The 22839-nt window shown below is 46.4% G+C and overlaps 1 protein-coding gene and 1 long non-coding RNA gene across 2 annotated transcripts; one reads left to right on the forward strand and one right to left on the reverse strand.

The window, feature by feature from the left end:
• Positions 1 to 1148: 1148 nt before the first annotated feature.
• UPK1A (uroplakin 1A) lies at positions 1149 to 13825 on the reverse strand. The gene is made up of 8 exons (XM_083456055.1): positions 13690 to 13825; positions 7499 to 7600; positions 6685 to 6885; positions 6161 to 6235; positions 4524 to 4631; positions 2706 to 2885; positions 2423 to 2506; positions 1149 to 1529 (listed from the first exon to the last, which is right to left on the reverse strand). The coding sequence occupies exons 2-8, from the start codon at positions 7559 to 7561 to the stop codon at positions 1485 to 1487; spliced, it is 756 nt and encodes a 251-aa protein (XP_083312181.1). The 5' UTR covers positions 7562 to 7600; positions 13690 to 13825; the 3' UTR covers positions 1149 to 1484.
• A 5814-nt stretch (positions 13826 to 19639) lies between these two features.
• On the forward strand, positions 19640 to 22434 carry LOC310684858. Its single transcript, XR_014514891.1, has 2 exons — positions 19640 to 21399; positions 21523 to 22434. It is a non-coding gene; the product is annotated as an uncharacterized lncRNA (long non-coding RNA).
• The last annotated feature ends 405 nt before the right edge of the window (positions 22435 to 22839 follow it).

Here is a 22839-nt window from a genome sequence, read left to right on the forward strand (position 1 = left end):
CACCAAATGCAGAATACACGAGGTGAAACCCAGTTTAAAGAAGCCTAGGGTGGCATTCTCTGATCGCCCTCCCTCCATTTTACCCTATCGGCCACCAGGATAAAAGATGGTGATTTGCCCAGGGTCACACTGTGAACTTTGTAGCTGGCTCAGAGGGGCTGAGGCTGTGGTGTATGCAGGTTTGGTGGTGCTTGGGCCCCCAGCCAGCACAGTTCCTTGGCAAAGACATGTCACAGCGTCTATCCTGGGAAAGTAAGAGAGGAGAAGGAATTTGGAAAGAGGTAATCGAGTGAGTCATGCCTCTTCTCTCAGAGGGATGTAGTTTTCTGCTCAGGGCAGGGAAGGGAGAAACAAAAGTGAAGGGAAGAAATAATATGACCGTAAGACCAGTTGTATAATAAAGTTGGACATTCATTTTGCTAACTTCAATTTCAAACTGGGAGTAGGTGGGACCTGGCTGGCTCCAGTTTGGTACATCATCCCCACCCACTTAGGTTTTCTGTTTTTTAAAAATATTTTTTTAATTGAGTGCCAGGTTCCGGTTTAGCTGAAGGTGGATAAATAGGGCTGTTAAATCTGTGTGCTGTGGTGACTAGGGATGTGAAAAAGGCATCGTTTTCTGTGCCATCCTATGTCACATGCACCTGTGCTTCCATTCTGCTGCAGTTCTGCTTCTGACAAAAGCTATTGTTATTCATCTTGCTGTCTACTGTGGCGGAATTTTACCATTCAGTACAAATGAAACACAATGCAGATGTGGGTGCGCACACACACACAAACAATTAAGTCCCATTTTCAGACTGAAAATGACAATGGTGAGTACCAATCCTATTCCTTGGATTGCTTTCCAATCTGGACGTGCCACAAATAAGCAAACCTTGGCAATTTTTGCTACCATTTCCATTGGAATTCTCCGACATCCTTAGGAGTGATCTGCCTATACAATGTGGTGGTGGTGGGAGATCTATTGCTGTCGCTATTGTTAGAGCAAGTGGAAATGGAAAGCGCTTGCTGATCTACTGCAGTGATCTGTTAGTGGATCCCTGCCTACCTTTTGCTTCCCATTTCCTCACTCACCTTCTAGTAAGTGAACAAGCCAGATTAAATGCCATAGTTCTCAAAAAGAAAATATACACACACGGACAGAGTACTTTTTCTGGATTTCAAATATTTAGTGTACATTTTTTTTAATTAAAAAAAAGTTTCACAAAAGAAGGTTAGGAAGATTCCTCCAAAGGACACTTGAGTGACAGGATGGCAGAGTTAAAGGTGTCCGGCAGTGACACCAGCCAGTCACAGTCAAGTTTGTGGGGAGCAAGTCAGCCTTACAGAACATGCTATGGTGCAGTGTGACTATAGAAGGAAACCCCATGGAGGTTCCTCGCAAGGATGAATCAGGATGCCATGCCCTGCCTGGAGGTGTAGGAAGAGGGCTCCACCCTTCCCCGTCATAGGGCAAATTCAGCTGGAGCAGCTGGGCTTCCTCACATTGTAGTGTAGTGGTATATAGCCAGGAGAACAACAGGGCACTGTGGAAGAGAGGACAACCTATGACAAAATTGACCGCAACTCACCCTCCCTTAACCATGTCATTACAATTTCTTTTGCACCATGCTTACTCGGCACACCTTTGGCCCTCCAGAAGTTGCAGAACTACAACTCTCTTCCCTGACCATTGGCCATGCTGACTGGGGATGACCGGGTTGTTCAGCAACATCTGGAGGGTCAAAGGTTGGCCACCCATGTTTGAAGTCTTCTTCTGAGGAGTTCAAGGTGGCTTGCACAGGGCTGTGTACACAACATACTTAAATATGGGACCCTGTAACCCATCACATCATTTCTTTTACACATAAACTGTCAAACATGCACGCAATATTTTAATCCTGACTGTGAACCAGAGACAACAAGGAAGTCATTACACAAGGACATGCTTCTCTTTTTCAAATAACGGGAGAAATAACAAGAATTGAAACATAATGAAAATAAATCCAACTGAGTTTAGGAGTTATTAAGTGTTCTGCATTACAGCATAATGTAAAGGAGATCTTTGTGCAAGCAAATCAGGTTGAGTGGTGAATAAGTTGTGTAGAGAAGCCCACTGACTCTCATCATGAACATAAATGCTTTGATGGATCAGGCCAAAGGCCCTTCTAGTCTAGCATTGTGTTGTCACATTGGCCATTCAAAATGCCACTGCGAAGATTGCAAGCCAGACATGACTACATCAGCACTCTCCCTGCTTGTAGCCCCTAAGAACTAGCAATCGGAGGCATATCATGACTAGGTGTGAACATTGGCAGCCCCACCCTCCATGGTCTAGTCATCTTTTTAAAACCACCCAAGCTGGTGGCCATCCCCACATCTGGTGGCAGCAAATTCCTTCCACCTCCTCCCCAAACAAGCCCTTCAAGTTAGGACTCACCGTGAGCATGAGGATAGCAAAGCCGAACCAAGAGACTCCCCAGGCGTAGCTCTGTACTGCGTGCTTGATGTGCTCAAAGCAGCCCTAAGGGAGGAAGGGAGGAGAGCCAGTGAGATCTTCCCTGAGATGCTGAGAGTGCCACAATTGCCCCCGGAGGCCAAAAAGGAGGGCTGTCTTGACCTTGAGAGGGAGACTTCGCTCCAGGGCAGACAGTTCTGTACTTCTCATGAAGATGCCCAGGAATGGGAGGCAACTTCGGGAAGGGTGTTGAGGACCACAGTACCTTGGTATGGATGTAGTCGACGTGACCCAGTCTGCAGCCCTCTTCGTTGAGCATGACAAAGTTGCGATCACGCTTGCAGCAGTAGAAGGGCCAAGGGGCCACCACCTCAGGGTACCTGCTTCTGAAGACCGAGGTGTAGTTCACCCAATCCATGGGATTATTGGCGCCACAGCACTTTTGCTGGAGGTGGAAAAAGCATCCCAGTTAGTGTTAACACCTCGTACTGCAGTAGATATTTGGGCAGAGGACCCCTTGCTTGTTTGCTGTGCCTTCCCTGGCTATTATTATTTATTGAATCTGTTAGTCACTTTATCTTTCCCAAGGCAACTCAAAGTGACTTCCAACCAAACAGACAAAAAAACTCCACACAGTTACATTTCTTCTTGGTTTTAACGAAATACATTAAAAATATCCCTTCTACTTCTGAAAGGCCACAGACAGTTAAAGGCCAAAGGCCTAGTTAAAGAGGAAAGTTTTCGCCTGGTGCCTAAGGATATGCCGTATTTTTTGCTCTATAAGACTCACTTTTTCCCTCCTAAAAAGTAAGGGGAAATGTGTGTGCGTCTTATGGAGTGAATGCAGGCTGTGCAGCTATCCCAGAAGCCAGAACAGCAAGAGGGATTGCTGCTTTCACTGCGCAGCGATCCCTCTTGCTGTTCTGGCTTCTGAGATTCAGAATTCCGCCCCCCCCCCGTTTTCCTCCTCCAAAAACTAGGTGCGTCTTGTGGTCTGGTGTGTCTTATAGAGCGAAAAATACGGTATAATGATGGTGTCAGGTGAGCCTCCCTGGAGAGAGCATTCCACAACCGGGGATCCACTGCTCATTCTCATGTTGCCACCCTCTGGACTTCTCTGGGAAGGGGCACACGAAGAAGGGGCTCACATGATGATTGCAGGGTCTGGGTTGGTTCATATGGGGAGAAGCTATTCTGTTCAGGCTTCCTAGAAATATCTGGGAAGGGCTGCAGTTCAGAAGAAGATCAAATGTCAGTCTTCTCCAATCTGGTGTCCTCCAGGTTGTTGGACTACAACGCCCATCAGCCCCTGGCTGCATGGCCCAATGGTCAAGGATGATGGGAGTTGTAGTCCAAAATGTATGGAGGGCAGTCGATTGCAGAAGAGCTGACACACATCATGTATGCAGATGGCCCAGAAGCATTCCCGGAAGTTTTCAGTGGAAATGATCAGGGGATGAGAAGGCAAATACTTCTGTCCAAAGCCTAGGAAAGCCAAGAGTCTGGCCCAAAGGCAAAAGCAGCTTCTCAAGTTGCTATTCAAGAGGGCCTTGTACAAACATGAAATCAGTTTCCTAGCAGATCTAGACTTTGCATGTACATAGAGAACCACTGCCTTCAGAAACATGGATGTGCTATGCCCCGATGCTCCCATCGCTTATGGTAGGTTCCTATATTAGGAGGTAGGCAGGAAGAAGATTATGTGGACATACACCAGGGTGGGCAACCTATAACCCTCCAGATATTGATATCCAATTCACATCAGCCTCAACCAGTATGAGGAAACTGGTAGCCTAGGAGGGTGATGGGCTCCTTGAGGGATAGCATGAGACTCTTGGGTTGTGGGTTCTAGCCCCACATCGGGTGAAATATTCTTGCATTGCAGGGGTTTGGACTCAATGACCCTCATGGTCCCTTCCAACGCTACAAGACTGTGATTCCCCAGCCTCAGCATGCCAAGGCAACATCTCTTGTGCTGCTTGATGAAGCATTAGCAAATTATTGTCAACAACAACAATAAGCTGGTCAGCTCTTGGCAGTTCTGCTCCACCCAGAGGTGGTAGTTTGGGAAGGGGCAGGTTACCTCCATCATGAAACGATCCCACATGCGGGTGAGTTCCCGGCCTTGGTCAGTGTCCGCCGAGTAGAAGGCCAACATCTGTCTTGTTATTAGCTTGGGATTCGAAACCACCTTGGGTGGGGAAGGGAGAGAGAATGCTGGTCAGCCACATTCCCCAGCACCCACGTCCTTTACAAGACCCATATGTTCTGAACATTCTGCTTGTAAAGAATGTGGATTGTGTAAATGTGTGGCACAATGGTTTCTGGCAGAGAAGAAAAATGACAGGCCTTCGTTCCATAAAATGAGCATGGGGTTAGGAAAAAACTATCATGGGGGATCATGGGATTAGGCAAAAACAAATCATAGGCTTCCCCCACAGAATCATGGGAACTGTAGTTTGTTGAGGATGCCAGGAATTTAAGCTCTGTGAGGAGTAAACTTAATTTTCCTAGGATTCTTTCAAGGAAGCCATGACTGTTAAAGTGCTATAAATGTGCTTTAATGGGTGGTATGGATGTGACCCTAGGTTTTGTTGGTTCTCTACAATGAGAGAAATGGGATCACTTAAGGTGTTTAGTTTATTAGGCCAAATAGCCTTTTAAAGAAACGTAACAGCCCACTTACTTCTGATATTTTTCAAGAATATACGCACCTGGCTCCCATGGTTGCAGCCTGAGACACATAAAAAGTAACTCCAACTAATTTAGCTTTACTTGTAAAACCTTCGTAAAGGCTTCAGCGCTTGAAATGCTAACTACCTGGACCATGGGAGTAGCCAGGATTTACGCTGAAGGGAGGGGGCAGAACTGAGCTGTTAGTTAAGTATTTCTATTTATTTACTTTATTTAGGGGGCAGCTGCCCCCCCCCCCCTTGGCAAAGCCTAGGCTCATAAGAGACAGTGGGCTGGTTCAGAGGATGCTTCAAGAGGACCAGTCCAGTGCATTAGTCCCATCTGCGCCATCCATGTGGCAATGGTCCATCCAAACGGGGGCTTTGCACTTATGCACAAAGGGCATAGGCCAAAAACTGGGCGGCTGGTTCTCAGATTAAAATTGCGACAAGTGCAATTCAGTTTGCAGAATGAAACCAACACTACTGACAGTATCTGTGGCTCCTCTGGGCTTTTCCAAGAAGGAGCACAAGGCCAGGAGGACAAACAGAGTCTTGGAACTTGAAGGGAGGAAAACAAAACAAAAACAAAGGAAAAGTCCCCCAATGAAATATCAAAGGTCACATGTGGTTGTGTCTTGGGTGCTCGCTACAAACACACACAGAAGACACACTGTTGATTAGCTAAGGGAAGGTTATCCCCCCCCCCCCAATCATTAGATTGATCATCTGATGAGTAGGGACTGGGTGATTTTTCCTCCTGATCATAGCGCTGGTCAGAGCAGAGAGAGACTAACATTTCTCTGCTTAGCCCAGTGCTGTGATAAGAATTAAAACTGCTCTGCCTTTGCTGGTGTTCAGCCCAGTCACCTCCCTGTGGTGATGCAGCCACTACCTGAAAATTAGGTTGGGGGTTAGTGGGCTGGAGATTTACCACCCTGGGCTAAAATATGACACAGATCCACCCTTTCTCTCAAACTGGACAGAGCCAAGTTCTGGCCAGCGGCAGGCATAGTTGGGCGACTCTCCCTGGTCTGCCTGTACTTACATAGTCACGGTGCGTGTAGGACGTGATGCAGGAAGCACACTCAAATAAGTAGACAACCAGGATCAGCACCAGATACTGAAGACAAGGAGAAAGAACCAGGTGAGCGGGTAGGGAGACTGCTGACCGCTAGGGCCTTAGCAAGCCAACCTTCCTTTCCCAAGGCAGAACATGAAGGCTGGAGACAAAGAGGCTTCTGGGGAGTCCAAACTGAAGTTTTGAGGGTTTGTTTCAAAGCCCTGCTTGAAAACAATGATGCCAGCCCCACTTCTCTCTGAGTTTACATAGGGAAAGGTGGAACGCACATCACGAACCACAGCTCTCTCTTTCAAGATGCCTTCAGTTTTCCATATTGCCACCCATAGCAATCTTGCACTCTTCCCACCAGAAGGGGAAGCATGTCAAAGCTGACTCCATCGCTTGTTCCCCCAAACACTGCTAAGGAATGGCAGGAGATTCCAGCTGGGATGGGGAGTGGGGAAGATGAGCATTCAGTAAAGTCCCTTCCTCCTCCCTGCTTTACTCACCAGCAACACCATCAGGCGGTTGCCATTCACAAGGCTGATAATGCCAAAGACGCACACGCAGAAGAAGCAGAAGCCGGTGAAGATGGAGATCCAGGCACCTGCGTAGACATCGTCTTTGCCTGTAACTCCCATGATGGGGTACACCTTGTAGGGATCAGCTGTTACCCAGACAGACTCTGCGTAAAGCGCCAGTCCCGCAAGCTGCATAAATATGAGAAAGCTGTGATATAGCAAGCTGCCTTGTGGGAGGTTCAAAATAGGAGCTGTAGCCAGCAGGGTAGACCCAATGAAATAACAGACCTGCCTCATTAAATTCAATGGGTCTCCCCTGAGCAGGAGTGGCATTGGATACAACCCTATTTCTCCACTAAGCTCAACCTTGAATCCTCAGATTTGTCCAACTCCTGTCACCCCCAACCATCATGCTCAAAGATCAAGGCTTAGGGCCAAAGTAGAGAGCATTTGGGGTGTGGGCCTTTGCCAACTGTGGGTGCCCAGATGTTGCAACATCTGGGGGCCTGCGGATGGAATGGCCCACAGCCCAAATGCTCTCCACTTTGATTGGCAGTAGCTCTCCAGCAGGCGTCTTGCCCATTATCTATTCCGTCAACCTTTTAACTGGAGATGCAGACAGTTGAACTGGGGACCTTTGATCAGCAAAGGAGATGCTCCACCACTGAGCTATGCCAGTTCTCCTTTGACACAAGTTCTGATAGCGGGGCTGTGATGCCCCAGGTTAAGACACCAGATTCTAAGCCAAAAAACCCAGGGGTTCCCCTTCTACCTACAAACATGGTAGCTTCAGCACTCTCACCATGATGATCACATTGCCCATCACCAACAGCCCCACCACAAAAGATGAGCTCTTCTCCTCCATGTTTCCCAGGAAAGGTTCCTTGCAACAGCTGCTCAGGCTCTGCAGAAGGTGGAAAAGCACAACAGAAATAAGAAGGTGATCCTGAAAAGCCAATGGGAAAGAACTGGGATTATGGTTCGCTTCCACCACTCCTGTCTCAGTTTGCATAGAGGAGAAACGCTTAAGCCAGCTTGGTCAGTGCTCCTTCCAAAACATCTGTACCCAACAGCGTGCAGAGATGGAGAAGATCGAATGGCAAAATTGATCTAAGGACCATTTTTACCAGGTTAGACCACACAGCATTTGGGATAAGAGTCTTTTCAACGTTGGCCATGATTATGGCATTTCTGACTTCTTGGGTTGACGTGAGCTTTTGGGCTGAAATGTTGAGTTTTATTACATGTTTTATTTTGTACTCCATTCCTAGAAATCGATTTTAATGTTTCACTGTTTTAACAGTTTGTATATGAAGAGAAGTAACTGTTTTCTATTTTAAGGGTATCTGGAGGCAGGTAACTGAGCCAATAGGTATGGACTCAAATACGTAGGTTTTAGGTACTCCACAACATTCCTGGGAGTCAGAAGAGCTCAGGGCAGGATGCAAAACTTCCTTTGCAATGAAGGCACACCACTATGTTTTTACTCAATGAATCAACTCAGCGGCCTTTTATCAAGGAACTCAAGACTCAGTTGACCTAAACAGGAACAGTTGCTACCTGTCTCAGGTGGGAGGGAGGGGAGAGTACCTTTGCCAGCTTGAGGGCCACAATCCCTTCTGGAAATCTTCCAAGGACCACATACATGCTAGTGGTGGGTGGGGCCAGAGGCAAAAGTAAGCAGACCAATAAATGTAAACTTTACCTTTCTACAGTAGGCCAGTTTCTACACACAGTCACACATTCCTCTTTATCTTCTACCCATTCAAGAATTCATCCTAACCAGCAAAAACAGTTGAGGAGAAGTTGGAGCAAGGCCAGTGGAAGGTGCCCCAAGGGTCAGATAGAAAGGTCTAGAGCAGGGTTTCCCAAACTCGGGTCTCCAACTGTTTGGGGACTACAATTCCCATCATCCCTGACCACTGATCCTGCTAGATAGGGGATGGTGGGAGTTGTAGTCCAGCTGGAGTCTGGGAAACCTTGGTCTGGAGGATCAGATGTGGTGCTCAGGACCCACCCTTGACTCATCTTGCACAGGAAAAGTGCTTCATGATAGGGAGCAAATCACAGTTCTCTTCAGCAGGGATGGGGAACCTCCAGCCCAGGCTTCCATTTTGGGCAAGCTTCGAAGGACCGATCAGGAGCTTAAAGGGAGTTCCTGATGGTTCCTTTACTGGAGCAAAGCACACTCAATTGGCCATTAGTTGGTGGTGAAGGAATGCACATTGCTCCAGGAGGAGGAAGCAGCTTCCATTGAAACAGCTGTTAAAATGGAGGTGGTGATGGTGAATTTTTTTTAGCAGTAGTTTCAGTTGAAAATTATTTCTCCCTCCCAGCATTGATCCTCAAACCCCTGAAAATCAGAGCTTCAAAGAACAATATCAGGCTGTTTGAAAGACCTTTTGCAAACAGTCCTGTGCTGCCTCCTGGACTCGTGGTGTCTCCCAAGATATTTCAGAACCATTTAATCCTGCATTTTCTAGAAAGTGGGAAAATCAGGTTTCTAAAATAGTACCAGAGGCCTGTGCGCAGTGCTCAAGAGTGACCAATTGTGAAAAACTAGGACAAATTTTAATTCAGTTGCCCAGAACTGCTTAGAATACTGAAACTTTTTTTTTTTTAAAGGTAACCCATGCAGGCATCAGCACTGGACCTTCTGCAAGGGTGCTGAAGCTGAGGTGGGTATGCAAGGATGCCAGGTGATGGCACCCTTCTCAGAACCAGAAAAAAAATATTGGTGGCCAAACAGAAAATCAGATTAATTTAAAATGCAAACTTGTGTATATTAAGACCTAACAGACCAGGGATTTGTATGATGGGACAGTCTTTAGAAAAAGAAAAAAACTGCCCCAAATTTTTGGATAAAGGCAGGGTATATATAGAGCCAAACAACCCAAGTCCTTAAGAGATTTGAAGGGAAGAGGAAGTTCCTAGCTGGGTCTGGTGTGTGTATGTTTTTTCCAGTCTGGGAGCGCCTGCCCCAAGGCACCAGTTCTTGCCTAGCTGGCTCCACAAAGGGCAGGTCTAACTGGAGGAGCTAGCTATACCCTCAGGACAGCATTGCAGGGATTCCTGGCGATCCACATTGCCTCCTCCAGAGTTGTTTTGCAGGGAGAGGAAGGTGAACAGGCCAGTGCTCTGCGACTCAAACCTGTTTTGCAGAGTACACATTGCCACGCCCTCCCTCTCCAAGAGGGAAACCACCAGTTTTGGTATTGCATGGCACCAGGGAGATGGCCAGGTGTTGCTAACTGTTGATGAGCCACTACAAGACCCCTCTTGATCTCCTTGTGGACTTGGCTTGGAGAGCTATCCTTGGACAGAAGTTTGTCCTCTGACACCTCTTCGGTTGGAAGGCTGTTCTCAGCACAGGAGGACACAAGGACAGCTTACCTGGGTGCAATCTTGTAGGGTTCTTCCTACATCCTTCTGTTTAATGGAAGGGGATGAAGATCAGAGGCCAAATACCATCTAATCCAGGAGTGGAGAAACATCTTTATCCCAAGGGCCACGTTCCCTTCTGGGCAACCTTCCAAGGGCCATATGCCAGCAGTGGGCAGGGCCAGAGACAAGCGTGGGTGAAGCAACCAATGCAAATTTTACTTTTGTACAACAGGCAACCTTCAGCTCTCTGTCCTCCATTCAGACGAGCAAGATCACAGTTCAAGGGCACCTTCCAGCCAAGTCAAAGCACTCAAGGTGTGAAGGAGAACCAGTTAGGTTCTCCACCAAACCAAGCCAAACAACTTCCAAGCATTACCAAGGACCTAAGGACATTTTGGCACCTGAGGTGAACTACAAAATGATCTATGCTAAGAACAAGGGGTGGTGGAATCAAATCAACCTGACCCAATGGTTGAAAAGGAAATCAAAGGTCATAGCATGGAGGGGACAAGGCCTGCACAGGAACATGCCAGAAATAATAATAATAATAATAATAATAATAATAATAATAGTTATTCTTATTCTTTATACCCATCCATCTGGCTGGGTTTCCCCAGCCACTCTGGGCAGCTCCCAACAGAATATTAAAAACACGTTAAAACATCAAACATTAAAAACATCCCTAAATAGGGCTGCCTTCAGATGTCTTCTAAAAGTCAGATAGTTGTTTATTTCCTTGACATCTGAAGGGAGGGCGTTCCACAGGGCAGGCGCCACTACTGAGAAGGCCCTCTGCCTGGTTCCCTGTAACCTCACTTCTCACAGTGAGGGAACTGCCAGTAGGCCCTCAGAGCTGGACCTCAGTGTCCGGGCTGAACGATGGGGTTGGTGATGCTCCTTCAGGTATACTGGGCCAAGGCCATTTAGGGCTTTAAATGTCAGCATCAACACTTTGAATTGTGCAGATGGGTGCAGACCCCAGGAGACCCCAGAGGGCAGTCCCTACCACCTTCTCCCTAGGGGTGGGAGAAGATCAGCAGTGCCTCCTAGTCGCTAAGGGGTCACTGTTGAGGTGGCATGGGCTGCCAAGGAGGCGGCAGGACCATCCTCCAAGGAGCGTGCTGAAACCTTCGCTGTCGCAGCAGCAAGCAATGCATTCCTTGGAGACAAGATCTGCTGCCCCTGTGGACCATGCCGCCCGAGGTGGTCAGTTCACCTTGCCTTATGGCCCTACCAAGAACTAATAGCCCCAAATCAGTACTGGGTTTAAGAATTCTGGAGGTACTTGCGTTCTGGCTAGGAGCATTAAGTCAAAGAGTTGCCTAATTAGCTGGAATCAATTATTTGAAACCCAGACCGCCCTCCTTATTGAGAGAGAGTTTGAGGCTGTTTGCCTTTATTGTTCTTCTTGTTATTTATTAAAATTGTATACTACCCTTCAGCCGAAAACCCCAGGATGGTTTACAACAGAAAAATACAAAATGAGAATACAAAATACTTAATAAAGCAAAAACAAACAAGTAGCTCTTTCCCACAAGCACATTTCAAAAGCCATAGAATGTTAATCAGCCAAATGCCTGGTTGAAGAGAAATGTTTTGCCTGGCACCTAAAAATATTAAGTGTTTCTCTTCAAAGAATACAGCGATGCCAAATGAAATTATGCACCCAAGGCATGACCATCTTTGTATCTCCTAAACAGGAACCAATTGACACATTTTATTGTCATTTTAATGTTCAGTACCTGGAAACTAGTAAATATTGGCTATTTTCATTTCAGAGGCTTTTTGTGCATTGTAGTCAGTGTGTGAATTTTAGCTGGAGAGAAAGGTGGTTTTGCAGGCCATTTTCTGTCTTAAAAACAAATGTGTTTCCTGTGCATTTACTCTGAAGTAAAACAAATCGTGCTCTATGGTGTCTACTCCCAGGCAGTAATGGCCTCCTAGGCTCTCTTGACTGGTTTCATGTTCCAGACAGCTTCTCAAAAATGCGCTACATCACCATATACCATCATTTCAATGGAAATTTTGGGATATATTCTATCAACATGATAAGCACTGAACCAGACATAGAACATTTAAAGGTGCATTTATGCTTCTTCAAACCAATATGTGAAGTGAACTGCAGGCATCCTTCAAAATTCACACTTCTCATTTTTCCAAACTTAAGTTCACTTCTCCATATCAGTTTGTGATTTGATTTTTTAAAGTCTTCATGAAAATTCATCGGCAATTTCCCCTCTAATATACCAGTTTTTGCATGCGGTTTTGCTAAGCAATCTCCCCAACTATAAAGCATTTCTAAATGTTATTTTCACTAACAGATGCAATTTTCGTGCACATTTAGCCTAGTATTCTCATTGAATGAGAATTGAATATTATCCACTGCCATCCTGAAGTTTAGCCTCTGTTGTTTTTCTTCAACCCTCCGTACCACAGACCTAGAACTCTGCCACCAGCCTCACACTTCGGCTGCGTATGAACCATACATTTAAAGCACAATGCTTCCCCCAAAGAATCCTGGGAACGGTAGTTTGTTAAGGGTGTTGGGAATTGTAGTTCTCTGAGGGCAGCATACTGTTCCCAAGATTCTTTGGGGAAAGCAACATACTTTAAATGTATGGTGTGTACAGAACCACACTCCTCTCAGCCACCTGGATGGAAACTGATGGCGAATCTGAGGCACAAAAGCAGGACAAGGGAGAGATTGTGCAAATACATGCACACACCTTCTTTGTGTGAGACTGAGAAGGTTAGCTGGATTGCAATAAAGCCTTGTTGACCATTTCTGGAAGGATCCATTTCATCGCACAAATGAAATGGCCCCACTTGAGGTAACTCAGCTAAAGAGATCAGATGCATCTTGCCCACAAAATCTTAGTCTTGAGGTGCCACAAGACTCCATGCTTTCCCCTGCAATGGCTACCACTCTGGAAGGACATTGCTATCAGAAGGCAGTCACCACTGATAATAACTCTACACACATACCCTCTAAGTGTCCCTATTTACCAGAGACAGTCCCCGATTTACAGAAGCCATCCCGGTTTCTGATTTGATCCCGGAATGTCCCACTTCTCCTTACGACGTCCCTATTTTCATTGGATAAACATTGGGATGTCCCCATTTTCACCAGAGAAATGTTGGAGGGTACATACATGGAGTCTTGAGAGTCCCATGGACTGCAAGAAGATCAAACCTATCCATTCTGAAGGAAATCAGCCCTGAGTGCTCACTGGAAGGACAGATCCTGAAGCTGAGGCTCCAATACTTTGGCCACCTCATGAGAAGAGAAGACTCCCTGGAAAAGACCCTGATGTTGGAAAAGATTGAGGGCACAAGGAGAAGGGGTTGACAAAGGACGAGAAGGCTGGACAGTGTTCTCAAAGCTACGAACATGAGTTTGACCAAACTGCGGGAGGAAGTGGAAGACAGGAGTGCCTGGCGTGCTCTGGTCCATGGGGTCACAAAGAGTCAGACACGACTAAACGACTAAACAACAATAACACATACATGGAAACAATCACAGCTTTTCAGTTTGGGACTGCAGTTTTGAAAGGCAGCAATGGGCCCCTTTCCATCCTCAAAACCTCCCGGCTTACAGCCTCCACTCACCTGTTAGCTGCAGACAAGCCAGCTCTATCCTGTTCTGCAAGGTGCAACAATCTTAAGACTGCCCTTTATATATTTGCCCAGGCAAAGTGGGTAGGGAATGAGGGGGGGTCAGAAAACTGGACTGGACTTTCTGGATTGGAGGCAGGAAGGACCAGGGGGGAAGATTTTACCACCTGTTTTCTGCCACTCGGTTGGTTGATGCCCCACCCAGGAAAAGGCTGACTGACCAGAGCTATCACATAGTTGGATCCTCCGGGTGGTTAGCTGGGGACGGGAATTTCCCTTGCAAGGAGCCTTTGAAAGCTTGCAAGACACCCTGGCAGACAAGCAGAGTGGAAATGAAATTGTGAGGTTCATTTTTTAAAGGGGTTGAGGTTGATTGCTTTTAGTAATAATGTTCTTTTATTATTTGGATACACCTCTGGCTTTTATTTATTTTTTCTCTTGAGTTTTTAAGCAGGGAAGATATGCTTGTGTGTGTGTGTGTTCATTGCAAGCTGCCTTGAGCATTTTACTTTTTTAATGGAAAAACGGGGCAGGCAATTCTATCAATAAATAAATGTACATACCTATTTGCAGCCACAATCCAATTTAGGGATAAGTGCAACTCAATCAGCAGTTTTGAAAACCGCATTTATTTTTAATGGCCGTCAGCTGAATCTGAGCATTGATTTGAAACAGCAGATTATGGGTCTAATCCTAAAAATACTTGTTAGAAGACTCCTATTCCCCCCTCCACCTCACAGAGCTATAATTCCCAGAGTTCCCCGGGAAGAGAGATTGATTGTTGACGGTGCCTCTTGTCCTTTACAACTGTTTGTCCCTGTTGTTCACCACCTCTGCACTCTGTACACATTTGAAGAGCTTTGAGTAGACTGGGATGTTGTCCCATTTCTCTTGGGGTGGTGCTAAAACCACCTCATTTATTTTCAGCAGACATAAGTGAGTCTGGTCAAATTTGAAGCAAAACCATCCTACTTTATAACCTGCCAAACAGAGGATTATACTGGAGGAACATGATGCAAATATTTGATGACGTCTGTTCATGTCCATAGCATAGTTTACAGACCCTCCAAGGGTCCTTGTTATCCAGGGACAGTCCTTGATTTACAGAAGCCATCCTGGTTTCTGATTTGATCGCGGAATGTCCCACTTTCCCTTAGAATGCCCCTATTTTCATCAGAGAAATGTTGGGGGGTATGGAGTTATGTGACCCCTGAGCCAAGTAGATAAGTAACCTTTAGAAGACATCTGAAGACAGTCCTGTATAGGGAGGTTTTTTTAATTGTTTAATTTTTAAAAAATGTTTTTATATATGTTGGAAGCTGCCCAGAGTGACTGGGGCAACCCAATCAGATGGGTGAGGTATAAATATTAAAATTATTATTATCATGATTAGAGAATAGGAAGTCCTTGCTTTCATTGGAGAAATGCTGAAGGGTATGAGTTTATACTGTAATAAATAGACTAGTCCAGAGGTTCTCACACAAGTGGTCCTTGTGGCATGGAAGCAGAATGGATAAAAGCATCTGTACTTGGCCCTGGATTTTGTTATCTCCTCATCTTGACAAAAGAAACAGATGCCATTTTGACCAGTTCAGATTATCAAGCATCTTAACAAAGCCATGGGCTGGGGCCTATGAGTGTCGTAATATGGCATTAGTATGGTACACTAATTTCCCATTAAATTTTATATTTTAAAATGACCTTCTTAGCAGCTTGGTCTAGGGTCTGTGATTTTGCCTCACTGTTTTTAACAATGGGGCTGAAGAAAAAAAGCTAGTGTGGTCTGCTAGGGCCAGTCCAAGACAATTTGCCACCAGAGGTGAAGGGCGTTCCAGCTGGACTGGCAGCTGGCAGCACTGTTAAAATCCTCCACTGAGGCAGCCAGTTAGTTTAGGCAGCGCTGGCTGGTGCCCATTGAAACTGGTAGGGAGGAAGGCAGGGAGGTCAACAGTAGGTGGCACTAGAGCCAATGAGAGGCAGTGTGAACATACTCTTGTTTAGTCCCCATCCTCCACCCTGCTGAATCCTACAAGGGGCAATACTTGAGACTAAGGAGAACAGGTCTTTGTAGAGGCAGTGTGAAGCAACCACCTCAGGTGGCAAGTTCCACAGGGGCAGCGGATCCCAATGTAGCTCTTTATTACCCTCTTGTTCCTGATGTAGCTTTCTGTTAAGTTGTGGATGAACATATCAGATGACACAGCGATTCTTCAGACAGCTCTTGTTTATTCACAGGCCAGAACAGAACTGAACTGAAGGGTCAGCCAATCTTCTTATATACAGCTCAACTACAAAGCAACAGTAACAACTTTCTGTAAGTATCCAATCACTGAACGTCACTTTCAATTCCTTATTTGCATATGCGGAGCTGAGTGAAAACTATCTACAGTATCTCCCTGCTGGCCCAGGGTGAGAACTTCAGTACATAACACTTTCACTCACCCCTTCTTCCCTGGCGGGGTGGGAGATGCTATTTTGTGATTTGGTTCAGGTGCCAAAATGCCTTGGGCAAGCCCTGCTGTGCAGCATAACACAGTCCTGTCTTTCAATGGTTGGGAATGTTCTGAGGGCTTAGGAGGAATGGCTGGGGCAATGCCAAAGCTGCCCCCCAAAATCTGTCACCTGAGGCAGTCCCCTCACTTTGCCTGATAGGATCAGCTCTGTGATCTGCCAAAACACCCAGCAATTTTCAAGTGACCCATCCTAGGAGAATAAGGTGGAATCTACACACATATAAAAAACCGTTCTGAAAATGTTTTTTTTAAGCGTTTTTTAAAATACATTGAATTTTCCATCGCCGTCTAGTGTCACATTCTATATTGCACTTAAAGCACACTTAATGCATTTTATTTGCAGCTGTATAGTTGAGTCCTAAGTTTATGTTAGTATTTTAGGTGCCACAATATTTATATATTTTGCTTTCGGGGGAGACATTTGCTCTAACCTGGCTTGTCCCCAGTACTGGACCCTTAACCAGTAAGATAAGCCTTGTTGCTCTAGGGTTAGTAGGGAAGATCCTGTAAAAACCTCTTTGTCTCTCTAACATCCCCACCACTAAAAAAGGGGGGTGGCCGCTGTGGTTGCTTTTGCCCAACTCTCTCCCTAGACGTATTACTCACCATCTCTTCCTTGAAGCAAGTAGGCCTCTTTGTTTGGCCTGACACACTGGCTTAAGGTATGTAAAACATTTCCCTCCCAGTCTTCATTGCGAAATCAGGGGTGGGCAACTGGAGCACTGGAGACACAAATGGACCTCGGTCTAATTTCATGACAGTATTGAGGAGGGGGAAAGGGGGGGGGGAGTGGTGGCAGAAATGGAAGGCAGTGGTAGAGAGCCTACTTTGGTTCTGACCTTTAGGGATGGGGTAAAAAATAGATCCAGATCACATTTAAAGGTGAACCCATCAAGGCCCCAATTTCTGAAATAAGACAAGAACCAAAACACAGTTGTTCTTCAAAACTGGTGCTTCCCTGAAATTTGCAACCCACGGTATGTGTGCAACAATGCACGTACCAGGGCAACGTGCGCATGAAAATGCACATATTCCTGAAAATAGCATCCAGAAATGTATTAAACTGGAGGAAGTTGCTTGCAAAGGGTGTGTATTCGTCAAAGCCACACACAATAATGTATTTATCAGGAGAAATTTGCACTAAAAAGCTGATGGACGTTCAAATCGCTGGCGCAATTTTTAGAAGAACCGAATTTAAGATTGGAACAACGAGAAACTAAAAGGACTGAATCTGGCAGGTTTGTCCATTCCTAGCGAACTTGCCCACTTTGGGTTCTGCCTCCTCTGCATGAAGGCCCTCCCAGACAAATGACCCCAAAGAGGCTGCATCAGGATCAGACCCTCCCCTTACTGTCAACAAAAGGCAGATCTGCCTCCGTTCAGTTCCAACCTGCTGAGTCCTCTGGTCTGTTCAGCCCTCAATATGCAGTTTAAAAGGTTGGAGCGCTTGATTGATAGGATTATTCACGAGTCCATTCTTCGTAAACCGGTTTATCTTGCTTGTGGATGACTCATCCAAGCAAATGATGCAAGAGATCGTGTAATCCCCTACCAGCTATGAAAATCTATTTACAGTTTGTGCTGGAATGAACGGATCTCTACGCAGAAAGCCCAAACAGACTAGATTTTGTATTTTACAGGTGGCACCTGTATTTTTCCTATTTCTGGAAATATTTCTACATTGTTTTATGCTATCCTGGCCGGTGGCCTGAGCGATGACATTATTTTAGCTAGCCATGGAGAAAGGTCAGGCTTGAGGGCCTCACCTGGCCGCAGTACATTGCTCTCTTTCCCATCTTCGTTTGGCATTGGCTCATACAGAAGTGAGGAGCCTTTGGTCTGCTAGGTGTTGCTGAACTACAACTCCCATCAGCCCCAGCGAGCATGGGCAATGGCCAGGGTTGATGGGAGTTGTGGTCTCCTCAAATATCTGCAGGACACCATGTTGGCTGCCAGCAGTTGCACTCCAAGTGAGAGACTGTGATGGCGGCATTTACCTTTATTCCCCAGGCTGCCTTATCTCAAAACTAGAATGAGCACAAACCTGAAATAACACTTCCAAAACTGTTTAGGGCGCTAAGTGCTCAAGCTATGCAGCCATCTCTTAGAAGCGGCTCCTGGGCTTTGACCAGGGAGATACCCTTTCTTCACGTGTTAACACTTTGCGGTAAAGATAAGCAGGATTAACCGGCTGTTCTTCTTTCTTTGTGATCCAGGCAGTTTCTGAAGTACGGGCTGTCCTTGATCATCGCCCACTTGTCGTGTCACTGGCAGCTCCCCGGGGATCCTGTGAATTTCCTCTCCCTGAGGCCTGGTGTTGGGTCTAGTCACCTCCTTAATTCCCTGCTCTGCCCTGGAGTGATGTTATGTAAGAGAGCATTGTGGGAAATTAAAATTATGGATAGCCATGTGCCAGGGCTTAGAGTGCTACTGCCCACCACTTACAAAGCCCCCCTCCCTGAATAGTTTTGAAAGGCCCCTGAGGAACATTTTGCCCAGAGGTCCCTCAAACCTTGAGTTGGCTCCATTAAAAACGTTCAGCAGAACTGGCTCTATGGCTCACACAAAATGGGGGTGCTTTGTTGGGTGGTACCATGAGAGGGAGGTGGGTGAGAATTTGGGGGTTTGTTTGCATTTGAGTGGGAAACCACCTAATTCACATTTTTGGACACATACGTGAAGTGGCACACAATCATCCTCCAGAATTCAGCCTTTGTGATGCAGGTTTCTCTCAATGCTGCGTGCACAAAAATGCATATATTAGGGGATAACGTGCATAAAAATGAATAAATCATTGGAAATAACAAACAAAAATGTATACTAGGGGAAATTGCTAGCAAAAGCAACTTTGTTAGTCTGAACTGCATAGTGTACTAATGAATTTTCATGACGGTTTAAAAAGAGTAATAATAGTAATACTGAATTGCTCCAGAGGTGTGGAGAACTGAAATCAAGCTTGGGAAAATGAGAAATGGTGAGGAACCAAGAGAAATTCAGCTCTCCCTCACGGTAAAGGTAAAGATAAAGGGACCCCTGACCATTAGGTTCAGTCATGGCTGACTCTGGGGTTGCAGCGCTCATCTCACTTTATTGGCCGAGGGAGCCGGTGTACAGCTTCCGGTTCATGTGGCCAGCATGACTAAGCCGCTTCTGGCGAACCAGAGCAGCGCACAGAAACGCCATTTACCTTCCCACTGGAGCAGTACCTATTTATCTACTTGCACTTTGACGTGCTTTTGAACTGCTAGATTGGCAGGAGCTGGGACCTAGCAACGGGAGCTCACCCTGTTGCGAGGATTTGAACCGCCGACCTTCTAATCGGCAAATCCTAGGCTCTGTGGTTTAACCCACAGCGCCACCCGCGTCCCTCTCCCTCATGGTACATACTACGTATTAAGTGGTACACAAACACTTAGTACACGTGCACACACACACACACACACACACACACACACACGGATGTGGTGATCCAGTTTGTACCAGTCTCATAAGTCCTAGTGATGTGCAGAGGTGCCACCTTGGGCCAAAGATTGGGGAGCCAAGTGGTGCAGCACACATGTGACATTGGGAAGAAGCATGTCCTCGGGGGGCAGCCTTGCCCAGTGCCGTTCAGCTTCAATGGCCACAGCTCCTCCTCTCTTTTGCTTAGGAGGAGTCTGCTTTTGATGCTGCGCCACGCTCGGCTTGACAGTCCAGCCTCTTCTACCCTCTCAGTATTTCGGGTGCTGAGCCCCCTGCTACGGAATATTGAGGGGGATGACAACACCTCCACCCCTAAAGCTGACACACCTGACGACATGCTAACTTGGGAGAACAAAGAGACCTTTATAACAGCACCAGAAAAAAAGCAGTCACCTTTCACGAAGTTGACCGTTATCATTGTCTTTATTCCCTTTTTTACTGTGAAGCCTCTCCAAGGCATTGTCTTAAGCTGCTGGTAGGTTATACATGCCACGCCCCTGCTTCATCCATCACCACTTTCTCCTGTTGGATCAGGTGAGGGAGAAAGCAATCCTCACCATTCAATTTCGGGCCTAATGATATTGAAACCATGCTGGCTGGGGGTGATGGGGGCCCCCCACAGGTTTCCCATTCCTGCACTTATCCTCCTTTGCAAACATATGGACTGATTCAAAAAGCCAGGATGTAAAGTTGAATGTGTGCATGATCTCCATTGCCCTGAATTAGTGAGGTGATTATGAAGGCTTTGTCTGTGGTGGTGGATCACCGATATTGCATCACACAAGCCACCACTTGAAGGACGAAGAGATCTGGGAGGGTTACCTTCAGGTCACATCACTGAAAAGCAGGCCTGGTTGAGCCGAGAACCCGAATCACTGATGTGAACAAGTCTTGGTTCTCCCCACACCTGCTTGGATATCCTCCCTTCACAGCTGAAGCAAGCTATGGTTCTCCAGATGTTGTTGGACTCCAATTCTCATCAACCCCAGCTTATAGGAGGTGTGGTCCAACAACCTCTTAAAGGGAAACAGGTGCCCTATCCCTGGCACAAACCATAATTTTTCTGATTTGGGCCTATGCAGGAAGTGAGGAGGAGAGGCTAAGAGTCCAAAGATTATTCTTGATGGCAACATGTTGGTTGGCCATCATAGAGAATTGGGAGAGGATGTTTATGAACTAAGACAGTCTTCTTATTTGACCTTTCCCCGACCTCCTCCTTGAAACCTCGCATTTCCAGCAAAGAGTGGAAAGTGTGTGCACACACAAAGCCCACTGCCCCATTTCCATCCTTCCCCCCCACGGCCCCCTTCACAGAAGAGTCTGGGTCTGGCGCTGGGGTTAGAGAAGTGACAACATTTTATTAGTTTGGTGGGAGGGCTGGCAATTGAAATCCATCTCCTGGTTTGTCTGTTTTGACATTTGCATCTTGATTTCAAGAGTGTCAGCATTAAAAAAAAAAAAAAAAGGAACAAGAACTAAACCCGAAACAGGACAAGGAAGGGCACACAGAGTGAATAGACAACGAGGGAATTAACGGAGGGTGTTGGGGGCGCAAAGCCTTACATTCTTCATTCTCAAAACTTGAGTACAGAGCTTGCAGGGGGTTGGCCCACCCCTAGGACTGCAGGAACCTATTGGAGGAGGCGGTTCTCTGGGCATGCTGGCTCTCTTGACCAAGTGGATATCACACTAATCTTTTATCTCCTAGGACCGCCTTTCTCAACCTTGGGTCCTCAGATGTTTTGGGCCTACAACTCCCATCATCCCTGACCACCGGTCCTGTGAGCTAGGGATCATGGGAGTTGTAGGCCAAAAACATCTGGAGACCCAAGGTTGAGAACCACTGTCCTAGGAAGATCTTTGAAGGCCAAGAGCCCAGTGTGAAATAGGATCTGGCAACAATAGGATCATTGGATATTGGCCTATACTCTGCCTCCCCTGTCAAAGACACAAATGCTTCCAAAAACTGGAAACTGCAGGAGGAGAAGGTATTGTCGTGCTCAGGCCTTACATACAGGTTTTCCAGAGGCATCAGGTTAGCCAGCGTGAGAACAGGATGCTGGACTAGGTGGGTCACTGACCTGATCCATCAGGTCTTTTTCTTACGTACTTAACCCTTCACAGTTAGGAAGCCCAATGCCTTAAAGGCATTACATCTCGGGGTGGGGGGACCAAAAACAAAATCAAGACCAGGGCAAAGCATCGTTTCTTCTAATCTAGCTCAAGAGTCATGCCAACTTTATGGTCTATTCCCTTGGCTTGCCACCCAACTGCAACCCCCAGAAAAGCTGGTAAAATGGTACAGTCCAAAAGGCGGGACAAGGCCTATCCAGTAGTGGGGGTGGGGTGGGGGAAACACTACAGTGCAATTGGTGTACACCATCAGAGGTGGCAAGAGAATGGAGCCCGTACAGTCCCCGATTCAACCTCATTTTCAGATGCTGAGATGGCTCATCCCAAAATATGCATTGCTTTGGAAGGTGATCAAGTCGAGATGGCAGCACCCTATTGCGTGATTGGCAAGGTCCTACTGTAAGGAAAAATATCTCGCTGCAAATGACAAAAATAGGCATATGTTTATCACAGCCTAGCCCTATAATGGACCCGCCCCCTTTGGAAAACAAAAACAAAACCCAAACAATTGCTGAACTTTAGGATGGACAAAGACCAGCCCTCTTATCTGTTTCAGCAACTTTGCCCCTCCTATCCCGTACATCTTTTGATGGGGGGGGGGGCGGCGGGGAGAGGAGAAAGAGAGGGAGGACTAGGAGGCGGGGAGGAGACCTTCAATCCTCACTTCCCCCTTCCCTCTCCAAAACTAGTCAGTAAGGTGCTGATGGAAGTTAACTGGGCCAAGGGTAGCAGAGGGTTTACCTACTCAGGCCTACCCCTCTTTAGCTGGCTTTCCAATAAATTAAGTGCAACTAGTGAGGAGTTCAAAAGGAAGCATAATACAAGTGGAGACAGAAAAGGCAAGCAAGTGTAGGTGGACTCGTTTCCTATGCTGGAGGCAGACTAGGTTAGCAACTGGGCAGTTAAGAGTGTGCGGGGCACTCTTTGTCTCGCATGTAAACTACAGGCGTTCCATGGTTTGTTTGTGTGTGGTTTTCCTTTCTTTCAGTTTTTCAAAATGAAAATCCCTGCAAAATGGAGTTGCAAGTGAGTGCAA

Source organism: Podarcis tiliguerta, assembly GCF_965153285.1.
Source record: "Podarcis tiliguerta genome assembly, chromosome: 8".
Taxonomy (NCBI): domain Eukaryota; kingdom Metazoa; phylum Chordata; class Lepidosauria; order Squamata; family Lacertidae; genus Podarcis; species Podarcis tiliguerta.

Excerpts from the sequence above, each read along its gene's own strand:
- UPK1A (XM_083456055.1), bottom strand. The coding sequence starts at position 7,561 with ATGGAGGAGAAGAGCTCATCTTTTGTGGTGGGGCTGTTGGTGATGGGC. Across the intron at positions 6,886-7,498 it reads TGGGCAATGTGATCATCATG|CTTGCGGGACTGGCGCTTTA; the intron begins GTGAGAGTGCTG and ends ATATTTATGCAG. Across the intron at positions 6,236-6,684 it reads ACCGCCTGATGGTGTTGCTG|TATCTGGTGCTGATCCTGGT; the intron begins GTGAGTAAAGCA and ends CCTTGTCTTCAG.